We start from the raw sequence: 14,115 nt of genomic DNA, 5'->3' as shown, positions 1-14,115 counted from the left end.
AGTTTTACAAATCACAATTGTTTCATAGTAGTTTTAACAAATGCATGTCTCTTGGATCTTGATATGGTAACAACTCGAACTGCAACAGATATTAACCTGAAATGCTTTTTGCGTGCAGTGAAATATATAATTGTCATTCTCTAATTAACCTAAAGTCATCCACTTTCTGTATTAATGTGGTTAAAAGTTATAAACCTGCACGGGCAAACATATTTCTCTCTTAACTAATTCCTAAGCATATCTTTAGAAATAACTTTAATAGAAAATCTAGACATTTTTAACAAAAGTGCTTTAATGTTATGTAATTAAAATTCCTAGTGACCAAATATGATAGAGGTTGCATGGAGGCAACAAAAGACAAAAGAAAGAATTACATAGTATAATGCTAGATAACTTTTGTATAACCCTGTAATATCTTTGTAGGTCATTAACAGTTAACAGCTGAGTTTCCTGTCTGTTGTAAGGTTCTCACGGCTTCTGAAAAAATGTGTATATGTTTTTCTTCTATATCGATATACTGAAAAATCAATATAGTTACATAGGAAAAAAAAAATAGAATTCCCTTCCTCTCAGGTAGGGAAACAAATGGAATTTATTCTGTATTAATGAAGAATCAACCAGGCATAAGAAAGCCATTCTGTCTTCTGATGGTTAGGAACCATCGTCACCAAACTGAATTGTATAACTAATGCCTCCACGCCAACTAGTATGCTATCCAGGAAAGCGTAACACCCACTCCAGGCTCTGTTGAAGTGAATATAAGTTTCATGTTAAATACATGAACAATACTGATAATAGGAGAAATTGAATGATAATTAACGAAAATGATATATTTCATCGATCCTAATCGTGGTGTGGGGTTTTTCTCAGCAAAATAAATGAAATGATTTGATTAATTTCATAATACTTGTAGTGTGAGGCGCTTTTTCATTATGGTATTTCAGTTTTTTTCTCTATTCTTTTTGTTAGTTTAAACCTCAAAAAAATGTACACTGACAAATTACAATAAATATATAGGACTAGCATACCTCTATGCATTCGTACAAATTCTCATCTTTTGATCTAACGTGAATCTGCAAAATCACAAGATTAATTATCTATACGGCATTCTATTCACAATCTAATATGGACATTACAGGATAATCCAATCTAAAGAAAATAAAGATATAAAATAGAAACATTGAGCATTCAGGAAAAAGGAATGCACGCACAACTCTGCATTCAGTGCCAATCTTTTTGAAACTCCAGTGCCAATCTAGACCATAAAAATACTATTGTATTCCATTTTGATTGATTTTGTGTACTAAAATAACAATGATTTATTAAAATATCAAGGAATGACCAAATTAAACTGATATCTATGAAGCAAATCTGTTCTTGCCAAATCGTGTCATTTGATGTTAACCTCCCTGACTCTGTTAACTTAAGATTCAAATAAAGAGTTAGTTCTATATCGCAATAATGTAATTACCCCTATGACTTTGTGGGATGAAATTTGATTGAATTCAAGACAAGCCAGGATTACAAGTGCTGCAGCAACTGTTGAAGGCCAGTAGCACAGTTGCTCATGACCTGACAGTGCCAGCACTGCCAGATACTTGACCCTCTTCTCAACGACTGCATCAGCATTAGCTGCTTTTAGGTAATACCTGAAAAATTATAGAGTGGAGTGTTATTTAGCTGAATTCATAAACAAAAAGGCTTATGAGTTTTCTTATTGAGGCTATGTGAAGTCACAATTACAAAAGTTTGTTTTAATTTTATAAATTATGCAGAGTTTTTAAGGCAAAAAGAAATCCCTTATTAGAGAAATGATAGCAAGTCTTTGCTTCAACCGTTCATTTTAAAATTCAAGTTGTTTCCCAGTAAGAAACAGATTTTTTTTTTAATGATGAATGGAGACCTTGAACAACGATTATTAGCTAACCTTTAATTTTTGCAGAATTTCAGGTCATATTCGTGCTGAAAGAATAAAAAGTTATACCACAAGAAATTGTAGATGGTAGGCAGAAAGCACTGAAACTTGAGCACCTCCTGCACCACCCATTCCATAGCTACCACCTCGCTTCTACTGTACACATTGCTTCCTATGTAGAAATTTTTTTGCCCCACTCTGTACGTAGTACCCACAAAAGAGTTCAATTATTCATTGAATATGGCTTTCATGAGTTTAATTGGAAGAAAAAATTATAAGTTCTGTTAATTTTCACTTTCCCTAGTTGTACGAAAATCAAGAATATGTAAACGAAGAAAGTAAAAATTTTTACAAGCAGCTTTGGCTAACTTTACACATGGGATATTAAAACTTACAAACTTTATGGTTTTTTTTTTTTACCTAAACTTCAAGAAAGTTCATGTGTAAGAAAATAAAATTTATGTGAAAATTGGATAATGTTTGAACCATTAGGGAAAATTTGTTATTCTTTTAATTAAGGCACAATGCATGATTAATGAGGATATATAAACTCAAACTCTAGAAAAATTAAATCATAATCTATTTCCATTTTCCTTAATTCAAGACCGTCACTAACAATCACTTCACAATCGATCAACCAAATACAAGTAAAGAGAGGGATGATTGAAAACGACATTTTTGCCCAAGATAACTTGGAGGATGGGGAAGAAATGTAAAGATTAAATGATGAACCTGTTGTATTGCTGATTTTCTTCGATCCTGGTCGCTAACGTGAGGCAAGCTATTCCAACAATTAGAAGGTTTCTTTTGGCTTTGAAGTATCCTTTGCTTAGGAAACGATCAAGTAGGTTGACTCCAAGAAACAGAGTCTCTTGCCGAAGCTGTCTTCGACAAGATTGCTGCCAATTAAGTTTCAAACATAAAGCATTTTAAAAAATATTCAACTGGCAATTCAAAGTCCACAAATGCAGCAATTAGAAATGACAGACTCAATACCTGAATCTAAAAACATTGTTATCCAAATCTAAATAGGTTCGCATGCATACAATAGTTTTTTTAATGTAAATTGGTAGGTGACGGTATGTTAGCAAAATACATAAGCTTTATATGGACAAAAAATAAAAAATGACATATTCATGATTAGTGTCGCTGTCTGAAACAGGTGGAAAAAGAAAATGGATTCCCTTCATCAAAAGGAAAGAATGTTCTTATGGTTATTCGATCATGAAAGATGATAACAACAATAAAATAACCACATTAATAATTTCTTCAAATAAAAAACACATTAATAATAATAATAAATTAATAATTAATAAGAGAAACGGCATGAGTTGTTGATTGATGCTCCGAAATATTTTCGCACTATGTACAATGCTCAAATAATAAAAAATATAAATAATATTATATTCATTTGTTTAATTTATGAAATAATTTTATTAAAATTTTAAAAAAGAAATACTCCTATTTTGTAGAAACATAACAATTGCATATTCATTAGAAGTAGCGTTTATTTTATTTTTTTAGGCCGTGGCCTGCCATTCAATTAAATCTTCTGTCAAGCTCCTTTAGTCCTTGCCATTCCAATACAAAATGTCGAATGCATCCTACCTATATATGAAATGTTAAAATAATGGTGAAACTGGTGTAATATATATATATATATATATATATATATATATATATATATATATATATATGTGTGTGTGTGTGTGTGTGTGTGTGAGTGTATGTGTATGTACCGCAGTAGCATCTATACTTGTGTAACATTAGCTAGACTCGCAAAAATTGAATGTAAGTAATTTTTGGGGGACGACTAACTAGAAGGAAATAATTTTTCCCTACTCCAATGCTCCTCAATGTTTTGGGTTCTAAGTGAAAAGCAAAATGTATCATCCCTTGTGAAGTAACTACCCACATGCACGAGCACGAATACGAGAAAAGTGCGTTGCATGATTGCATCATCAAAAAGCATGACGATACAGGGATTTACTCAAGTCCGCCGCGATACTAGCGTAGAGGCTTTCGTCTTCCAAATGACTCTGACGTGTCACGAGACAATTGGACGCCATTCAATATTACTCCCAACAACTTGTTGTACAAAGTGTTTACCTTTTTAACCGAATCAAGTTTGATTCTCACTCACTCTTCAAACGTGTTGTTCTCTCTCGCTCACTCACTCACCATCCAAAACCTGACTCAATAAAGAGCGACTATCTATACACCAATAAATAAATAAAAATAACAACTAACTAATAATCAAAGCACGAGCTCTCCTTAATCAACTTGTTTAATTTTTATACTCGGTCATTAATCAATCAAAAATCATGAAGAAATAAATTATATATGATAAATTGTAACTAAATTTTAGTACAATTCATAACATATACTGTACTTATTTACTCTTTTTTTTAAGGCGTACTTATTTACTCAAAAACTATATAAAAGTGAAATTAATCAAACGACAAGAGTAACAGCATATATAATAATATAATGAGTTGGATTTTGTTTTAGACAAACCTACCTCAATGATCCAGTGAACCATTTGCGCACGTTGCTCAATCACGGTGTCTCCGAATTCAGTGGTAGAGAAATATCCATCACCATAATTCAACACATAGCCTTGCCTCCTCTCCCTCTTCCTCAGCATCTGGTAGCTGTCTTCGTCATCCAAATCTTCAAATCTCACAAACTTAAATCCACATACAATAAATTACACTAACATTTAATAATTACAAACTATCATATAATAAGAGCTAGGCTAAACAGATAATAATTTCTAACAGAACAAGTAATAATAATATAAATATAATAACTTCGAATTCTGAAATCGAAGCAAGCAAAACCTACATTGACAACATCTTCAACGTTTGAAGCGTTCTTCAACGGAGGAGCAGAAACTAGCTCTGCGAACTCCTTGCTGTACTGAAGGAACAACAAATGCGTCGGCGAAGGAGTTTCTCCGACGGATCCTTCCGAAAACTGGCTTCCGGAATCCACGAACAGCGACGACGGACAGTAATCCGAAAGCTCATTCTGCGAGCATTCGCCGAAAAGCTCGGAATGAAATTCGGATAACACGGTTCCCTGACTCGAACAGTACTCCGATTCGTTGTCGTCGTCGTCGTCGTTGCAGTACGAGAAACGCAGATCCTCAGAGCAAGCGAGATCCGCAACGACGTCGTATACATCCGAATCCTCCTTCGTCATCGATTGCGCTATTAAATCAGCGCAATTCTCTTCCACGTGGAGGCTTCTAGAAACTTCAGAGTATTCAGATTCCGATGCTCTGTTTTTAGTGTTTTCCTTGTTTCTGTTCGCTTCCTCATGAAACGACGACGCGCGAACACCGGAACTAAACGACACGAAGTCGTTTGCGTTTGAATCCGAAGAGACTTTTATGTTTCCGTTACCGTTACCGGAGGACTTTGAGTTTGAATTGAACTGTTCCTCGCTACAAGTAATCTCTGACTTCGCGCACCAAACGTCGTCGTCTTCTTTTGCATTCTTAGTCTCGCTTCCGCTTTTGAACTTCAGAACAGTAGTAATCTCAGATTTCGTGCACGCTTCCGAAACGTCGTCGTTTTCGTTTAGATTCTTATCTTCTCTTTTAAACTTCAGAATCAAGCTTCTGTTACGTTCGCTCGCGAACGAAGCAGAGTCAACGCACGAAGACTCCGACACCTCAACTTCGTTCTCGTTCCGCTTCTCGAATCTCCGATTTCTCGTTGAATCGGTCGAGAATTCGTTTCTCGAGTTTATGTTTCCCTTGCCGGCGACGGAGGCTCTGCTGGAGTTGCACGAGGCTTCGCCTACGGCGAAGTCGGAGACGGAGCTGGAATCGACGGAGAAACGAGGATTCTGGGCGGAGATGCCGACGAGGAGCACTGGCGAGATGTTTTGACGGCGCCGGCGAGGGAGCTTCTGCCGGAGCTTCTTGGTGATGACGAGCGGATGTGGCTCCGGCTCGAGCTTGCGCTTCGATTTTCTCGATCTGGATGCCATTGGAGTTCGGTTAACGAAGAAACGCAGAGAGAAAATTGAAAATCGTTGTTGTTGTTATGATTGAATGAAGAGAGAGTGTGTGGGAAGTGTGCTTGAACGGTTACGGGAGTTGAGGGAAGGAAGAAAAAACGAGGTTGGAGGGGTATTTATACGGTGCGGTCCCACGTAATGCGTTTTCCGTGCACCACGTCCACGCTTGTTGATTGTAAAAATTGTTTTTGGAAACTCATTAATTAATTATTTAAGTTGACAAATACTAGTATTTTGGATTTACAAGTATTTTTTTGACTGGGAATTAACAATATTTTAGAGTAAATAATTTGGGATTTGTGATATTAATCTCAAATTATGAAATGTAAATGATCTTTGCGCATTTGCAAGACCTAGCTAGAACCGAATTGTGGAAGAAGGTTGTTGTGCTCGAGATCAATTAATGCGACACAGAAAATTGAAATGATGTGTATGGCTTCGAGGGTTTCAAGAGGTTCTGTGAATTGTGATTAGTTTCATTAATTGAGTTGTTGAAACAAAAATATATTTTGGGTAAACATTTGGTTTTTAAAGAGATTTGTGGTGTAGGACGATTATGAAAAGGGGTAGGTATCGTTGAAGTGATACGTACCACAGTAAAAAAAATGTTTAAACGAAATATATTGTGTAAAGGAAAACTTTACAATTTATACTTGTTTTGATTAGGAAAAATAAGCAAAGAGATGAAAAAGTGAAAGCCCAAACCGATGTATCCTGATTTATTTCAGAACACATGTTTATGTCTAGTTCATGACCATTTTGCCAAGTTTTTCACTGATTAGAATAACGCATGCAAGATAAGCATAACCACCATGTTCACTTCCCAGGTGTTTTTTTCAAGTATTTTTTAATTTAGATTTTTTCAGCCTCCTCATGCACTTTTCTATAAAAAAAGAAAAATACATCACATTTTCAAATAAAGAAAAAAAAATACAACTATCTTCTTCATATATTTATATTAATAAAATAAAGATTTTCTTTTTACAAAACTAATAAAATAAAGATGGTTGCACTAAATAACAGTAATGCCTGAGCAATATTTTTTGTACTGCTGCAATAAATGCACTTAAAATATGACCAAAAAAAAATAATGATGGCTAGAGTAGAAAATGCGGTTTCAAAGTAGTAGCCAACATTAGATGTTTTATTTTCTCTATTTATACTTGTATTCATGGAGAGATAAAATGTGTAGTTTGAAGTTGTTTCTTTTTTTTTTTTAAGTCATGAAATTAATCTGAAATATTTATTAATTTTATTAATAATTAATCTTTGTTAAGAAATTTAGTTTATCATTTTTAGGGAAAATTTTCTTTTTAATTACTTTTTTCTTTTATAAAACGAAGAAATGACTTGTTGGTTAAAAATGTTTCTTTTAAATACAATATAAATATTGTGTCTTTATTAATTGTACATTTGATGTATTTGAACTTTGTTGTATCAACAATTTACTCGTTTAGAATTGGCAAGAATGCATAACAAGTATCAAATTTTATTCCAGGGAATCTTTTTTATATAGAAACTAAGAAAAGAAAGGAAAAAAGAAGTATTATTTCAACACAACTAGTTCACCTCAACCCAATATTTAAAGTATATTTATAATAAAATAAAATTGATTATTACTTCCTCATAGGATTTCATGTCTCAAATGAGAGAAATCAGGGAAAGAACAAGTTCAAAATCTGAATCAATTCATTTTTCAAATCCTGCGACAACTTCAGCAGGTTTTATGCGTGCCAAAAATTACCTACAAATAGGAAGAATCCTACAATAAAATGAGAAATGTCACGTGGAGTCATATTCATAAAAGTCATCATTAAATTTATAAATTAGAAAAAACTTACCCCTCTCAATTTTTTATCCAAACTTTAATTTTAATTGACTAACTATGCTAATATATGTTTAGTTTTTTTATCTTTGATGTTTGACATATTATGGTCAACCAAAAGCAATAGAACTGCTTGGTCAGTCCAATTAATAGTTTAATTAATTACTAATAATATTCAATAAAAAATGTATTTACTGCAGTACAATATTATTTTATTAAATATTAAAATAATAATATAGGTTCAATGTTATTCTTGTTTGGGTCAAATTTACTTAATGTAGGCCAACATGATGTTATAAGGAATTTCCTATAAAATACTTAAAATATCATATATATATGCTTAATTGTGTTGTTGGTCCTGGTGTTTATTTTAGTATTTCTGCTTTTAATTGTTCAAATCAACTTCTCATACTTTTAAAATATGTTTAATAAAATTTAGTAAAATACTTAATTTATCGTCAAATTTCTAAAGACATTAGGTTCTACGGATTTCATTAGAGATAATATATATGACACTAGCAATATGCTTACTAGACACTCAAAAAACAAGGTTTGAAAACTGTAAAAAAAAAAAACAATGTTCAATGTGTGATTTGAAATAACTTGAAAATTTAAAATCTCGTTGATTTTGACCTTTTAGATTTAGAAATGCAATGTTTAATGTAGTTTTTAAACTCTCGTTGACTTTTACCTTCTGAATGTAGAATATCACTCAAATAATTTCTAACTCCTAATTTCTAGTCGAGGGTACATTTAAATAATTTTAAAAAGAGCATATATTGGTAAACATGGGAGGTGTAAATAGAAATTTCCAAAAATTAACATTGAAATTGTGTTATAAACGATTTCAGTTTTGTAACACAAGAAGTATATTTATAGTGTTACAAAAATACTGTACGTATAATTTATATTTTTGTAATATTACATACATTTTGTGGTGCTCTTTGATTGCCAAAAATTAAATCACCTTAACTCTAGTTGATAGAGTCAGTAAGTGGAATAAATTGTTACATTTATAAAATGAGAAACTAAAAAGCAACAATTTGGTATAAATATACTAAAAACGAACTTTTCTATATTTAAATAGACTAAAAATATGTTTAACCCAAAATTTAAAGGGGAAAATTTCTCGATTGTGAGCCAGAGAGGTTTGATTTGTGAGTGAGAAGCATTGATGTAGAGATAAGCAAAGAGTGTGATCATGGCCTGCAAAGGCTTCGGGGTTTATAGCTGCTGGATTGAAGTGAAATAGAAAGAAAAAAAAAAACTGATATACTCATTTGTCTCTGTTGACGATTATAACCCACAAATTCATGAAGAGCTTCGTGCCTTGCTAATGAAAATTGAAGAGATTAATTAAGGTACTTCACAATTGATGGTACGTAATCAGAGTCTCCCCCGTGAAATTAGATAGAGTAAAATGCATATAAAACAATTTAAGGGCCATTGTTCAAAATGGTTCCTGCATTCAATGGGGCACTACTGAAAAGAGCACATCCCTGGAAAACAACAGCAGGAATTAATCAAATTTGAACATGCAAAAAAATGATATATAGAGTGAATTGATCTTTTACGAAAACCGTGTTACGAATGGCTTGAGTTGAATATTAATTGTATTGGAAAAGTATATTAATTAACCAGTGTGAATCCTGTAAGAGAAGTAGAGCTTCATTATCATGAGTTGCATTCGTAAATTACATAAAGATGAATATGCCAAAAACTGTCGGACAGTATTCATATTGTAACACAAAATTGTTTATGTATCTTTACTTAACCATTTCATCTTTAATTTGGAGATAATTGATTCATAATGAAAAGTTGAATTTCAATGAAAGATAGATAAACTGTATTATTTATGCTTAATATTCTTTCCATGCCATTATCTTACTTTTGAGATAATTTCATTTCATGCATGATAAAAGCATTAATTAGTCTCATTCATAGTCGTTTCCTGTAAATATAACACCACTCTAATGTACACCATATAATTGTCAACACCAATATAATATAAATACAGTAGCTATAGATGTAGTAGAAAACGAGTTATTAATTAAAGTAGCTAAGTTTATACGTACCCGAGGTAATTAAAAACTTGTGATTCTGAGTCTAGCCAGAATTGAAAGCGATTGGCTTGAGTTAGTTTCTCATCAAAATGAGAGATAATAAGCAAATTGTACTTAGTAGTAGTAGAAAGAAAGGACCAAGATGATGCACTAAGGGGACAAAAGCATCATCAAGATTCGAACTGCTTATTGGGTCAATTCAGTTCATTGAGCTCCTTTAGTTGAAGATACGTAGCTCTGATGAAAGCATTGGTTTCTTTTGTTGGTTCCTCTATCGCTTCCTGCAGCTTGCTCAGTGCCATGCAATACGCTTCCTATCCATTCAAACATGTATATAATAAGGTTATGATTCATTTTAAAATAATTCATGTTATTTAATTTTGAATCAGAATTTTTAGGACATTTTTTATAATTTATTTTTTACTCTATATATAAATTTTTCTATTAAACCACTCGTACGTATATATAACGTTATAACCTCGCGCTTACCTCTTTTTTCTTCCTATTTCTCCTTTATACAACTAGTGTGGTAAATTTCAAATAAAAATGTCTTTACCATCTCTATATCTATATCTAATTATATCTATACATATTTATATCTATTTAGTTATCTAAAGGCACGTAAAATTTTGTATGGGTTGTGGAGATTCTGGTTGTTATGCCACTAGTCATTAACTTATCATTGTTATTGAAAATGGTTTAATTACAAATTTGGTCTTAATATATATACCTTTTAGTTTCTACTCTTATTATTTTACCAACAAGTTTACCTCATCAACCTGACAACTTTCTGTGAAGTTCATTTCTTTTGTAAATCGTTTTATATATATGAAGACTTTCAAAAATCAGAGTCACACGTGTGTGTATATTAATTTACTAATTGTGATACCATGAAGTGATCTAACTCTGAAGTGTTTGGACTTGGAGTTGCTTTGGACTTCGAGTTAACCAGCTTCTTCCATGCATCACTTGTTGCATCAAACTCTCCAGCTTCAATTAATCCCACCTGATCGAGTAATAGAGTAAAATGCACCCACAGTCAAATATTGACCCATCTAGCACTGACTCTAGCTAGAGTCTAGACCCATAGTTGACATTAATCTAACAAAATTCTTATATATGCATGCATTTACGCAAAATGTCTAGCCTTGTTTACTATATATATAATTAATAATTATTTATATTTATCTTTTTAATATGCTCATGCATTTGAAAAATACTTTCCAAAAAATTAAAAGAGCTAACAAAAGTTGCTGTTGGTCCACTTTTAAATTGGAAAAACTTTTTCCTTGCAAAAGTCATACAATTTACAGCTAGACCAAAGTAAGAAATTGCATTTTTCTGAACTATGAGCTATTCTACTCCACGATTGTCATGTTTACTATTGAGGTTTTAAACTGCGCTAGCTCTTACATCACCGAAATTTTATAGCCAATTTTAAATCATATTTATCACATAAGTATTTTGTATAAATTATTTTAGAGAAAAATGTAGCCATGTAGGTATTCCTATAGTGGTTATTAGCTAGGTTACTATATATGTTTATTTAAAAGTGAGTTTTAATGGCATGTGTCCTTTTCTATTAATTGTTGACCAGAATAATTCCACACTACTTAATCTTTAATATATGGTTTTAAGTGGGGAAAAAATAGCAAAAGGTAGAAGAAAAGAAAATGGGAAATTAATTACCTTCAAGCAGCTGATGTGGGATTGAATCAAAACTTCATACAAAGGATGAGTTGCAATAATCTTCTTTAGAACCTCTTCATTTTCTTTGATCTCTACATGATCACTTCCCTCAACCCCCTTTCTCCCTGATCCATTTCCTCCAATTTGTCTAGCTTCCATATCTCTAGCTAGCTTTATTATCTCTCGCACCAATTGAATATCACAAAACTTGGACACAAACTTAACAAAAAAAAAAAAAAACTAGCACTATTATATATAGCAACTTATCTTGGATAAAAGGGGTTTGTATTATGGTTATTGACCAACCGGTGTGCAAGCTAGTAAAGTGATGAAACGTAGTTATCAAGAAGTACTTGTGGGGTTACCCTGCCGTATGGGTATTTCTGTTCTTCATGTTGTTAACCACTGGAGGTAAAAATATACAACACAAATGCATGGGAAAAAGATAAAGGGTTAAAAACTCTGTGTTCCCTGTTCCCCTTTTTTGCCTTGAAAGGAACTTGTCAACGTTTTCTTGCTATGATTAAAGCACCTTTCAGATCTTCGCAACTTGTAACCCCGCTTCTGGCATTATTCTATAATTCCCCTCCCAAGATTTTTTTTTTTATTTCATTTAACTATTTCTGCCTACTAGTGAAAATTATTTTACAATATGATCTTTTTTTTTTTTATTTATTCTTCTCCATCACATTGCTCATTTTATCAAATCTATTTATTTATTTATTTCGGTTTTTCCATCTTTTGTATAAACTACACAAATATATTATACAAGTAATTAACATTTCTCTTCTTAATTAGGCAATTTTATAACATGGACTTGGATAGTTTTGTGTAACTACACAAATATGATCATTTTCAATATAAATTTTTTAATTAAAATGAATGATTAAGAGCATCTTTAATACATAATTGTTTATGAGTTATTTATCATAATTTTATGGGTCTTACAATTTTATATATATTGAAGTGGTTTAAACAAAAATTCACTTTAATGTTAAGATTGTTAATGTAAGTGCTTAAATTAATTTTATGAATCTTTGATACTTGAAAATATATTGTTTATGATATAATTTTGTTAAACAACAGTGTTTATATAAACAACTCTATGTCATATGCTTCAGTAGAAAAAAAAACTTAAGGAACTTTGTTTAAAATTAAATAATTCATGTAAACATCACCATTAAAAATGTTATAAGGTGAGTTAAAGTTATCCTATATAGAGCCGGTTTCACTAACCAAAAAATTATATCACCAGTTTCAATGACATTTTGAGAAGTATGTAAATAGGAAAATGCGGGTTATTACGAAATATTCATCCACGATTTTCGTTAATTAGCCACAACATTGTTTTAATTTTTTAACTTATATTTGAGCCAATTATATTATATAACATCGGTTTCATTTTGAAGGCCTTCGTACTAGCGCATGTGCATAAGTTTAGTTTGTATCGCTGTTGTAATTGCAGGAATTCCCATGCCCTTTCTACTCATAAGTAAGAAGATCCACTACTACAAAAAGGCTTTTTAAGAACGGTTAAAAAGACCTTTTAAGGACGTTAATGATAGGGGATGCTTTCGAAAATATAGGTGAGGGCTAACCCAGTAATGATATAAACATGCACTAAGTGTCTTAGTGTGTTTGAATTGCAGTTCGAAGATTATCAAACGGAAAAACGTCATTCTAACTACTAAATTAAAAAAAAAAAAAGCAAGTATTTAGTCTCATCAAAATGAAAGTCAATTACGTTGAATGTAACTTTTATTCAAGCAAACCTTAAACCGTTTGTTTGATGAAAAGTAAAAGTGAAATTTTGTTATTTTAGTGTTGGTGGATATGGTAGCTAGTTCTCAAGTAGCATTTGTGGGTGAGTTACTGTTTATAAGGAAGACTTAAGGTTTTGTTGCTTTCCATTTTCTTTTTTTTTTGTGAAGTCTCTTGAATGACCTGTAAACATAAATAGATGACTTTTTGTGGAAGAATTTTGGTACCTAGCTACAAATGGAGTGGACAGGCGAGGTTGTTCAGCAATCTCTAGCCAGCAACAAAATCAACAAAGACCTGTATAGACACTGTAAGACTCAAGTAAGCAAATATATAAGATGAATAATGAGGCTTTGATATGTCTCTATAGGCATTAAAGTAGTTAGCACGGGTCGGCCCAAAATAGGTTCATGCACTTTATGTTTTTTGTAATATGTTAATTTAGATTTCTTGGGTTGGATTTCTCCCTCTTGTCATGAATAATGGGTTAGTTATTGTGCAGATGGATTTAATTAGACCTTGTCTTGTCAGTGCATTGGTCATGCCTGGTTATTAGAAAGTTAAAAGATGGACAAGGTTAATTTGTCTATTGTGCAGTTTTATGCACATTGGATTTCTTTTTGAAAAAGAAAAACAAACTCAAAATGGAAAAATGAGGAAACCAGTTTATATGATTCTATTTATTTCTTTTGCAATGGGTTTGTGCTATTATATACTCCTGTCAGTAAATCTAATTACCAAATTAAATATTTCTTATGTACTGGCAATTTGAATCTTGACTTATTTGCAGTATAGAAAAGTATATTGGCACCATTGTTGATGTACTTGAC

The 14,115-nt window shown here is 32.1% G+C and overlaps 2 protein-coding genes across 2 annotated transcripts; both read right to left on the bottom strand.

Moving 5' to 3' along the window:
* Positions 1-355: 355 nt before the first annotated feature.
* On the bottom strand, positions 356-6,009 carry LOC114384685 (cyclin-SDS). Its single transcript, XM_028344404.1, has 7 exons — positions 4,763-6,009; positions 4,437-4,604; positions 2,648-2,814; positions 1,985-2,113; positions 1,472-1,649; positions 1,029-1,073; positions 356-744 (listed from the first exon to the last, which is right to left on the bottom strand). The coding sequence occupies exons 1-7, from the start codon at positions 5,915-5,917 to the stop codon at positions 712-714; spliced, it is 1,875 nt and encodes a 624-aa protein (XP_028200205.1). The 5' UTR covers positions 5,918-6,009; the 3' UTR covers positions 356-711.
* A 3,849-nt stretch (positions 6,010-9,858) lies between these two features.
* LOC114370667 (homeobox protein knotted-1-like 12) lies at positions 9,859-11,743 on the bottom strand. Its single transcript, XM_028328064.1, has 3 exons — positions 11,525-11,743; positions 10,725-10,841; positions 9,859-10,149 (listed from the first exon to the last, which is right to left on the bottom strand). The coding sequence occupies exons 1-3, from the start codon at positions 11,681-11,683 to the stop codon at positions 10,030-10,032; spliced, it is 396 nt and encodes a 131-aa protein (XP_028183865.1). The 5' UTR covers positions 11,684-11,743; the 3' UTR covers positions 9,859-10,029.
* Between the last annotated feature and the right edge of the window lie 2,372 nt (positions 11,744-14,115).

The sequence above is a fragment of the Glycine soja genome, chromosome 2, assembly GCF_004193775.1.
Source record: "Glycine soja cultivar W05 chromosome 2, ASM419377v2, whole genome shotgun sequence".
Taxonomy (NCBI): domain Eukaryota; kingdom Viridiplantae; phylum Streptophyta; class Magnoliopsida; order Fabales; family Fabaceae; genus Glycine; species Glycine soja.
The sequence above is the reverse complement of the archived record's forward strand: the minus strand, read 5'-3'. Positions and strand labels throughout refer to the sequence as shown.

Bases quoted from the DNA above. Each gene is read 5' to 3' on its own strand.
- LOC114384685 (XM_028344404.1), bottom strand. From the start codon at position 5,917: ATGGCATCCAGATCGAGAAAATCGAAGCGCAAGCTCGAGCCGGAGCCA. The intron at 4,605-4,762 runs GTAGGTTTTGCT...TGTGGATTTAAG, and splicing joins ACGTTGAAGATGTTGTCAAT to TTTGTGAGATTTGAAGATTT. The intron at 745-1,028 runs GTATGCTAGTCC...TCACTTCAACAG, and splicing joins ATTTGTACGAATGCATAGAG to AGCCTGGAGTGGGTGTTACG.
- LOC114370667 (XM_028328064.1), bottom strand. From the start codon at position 11,683: ATGGAAGCTAGACAAATTGGAGGAAATGGATCAGGGAGAAAGGGGGTT. The intron at 10,842-11,524 runs GTAATTAATTTC...TTACTCGATCAG, and splicing joins CCCACATCAGCTGCTTGAAG to GTGGGATTAATTGAAGCTGG. The intron at 10,150-10,724 runs GTATCACAATTA...TTGAATGGATAG, and splicing joins CAGAGTTAGATCACTTCATG to GAAGCGTATTGCATGGCACT.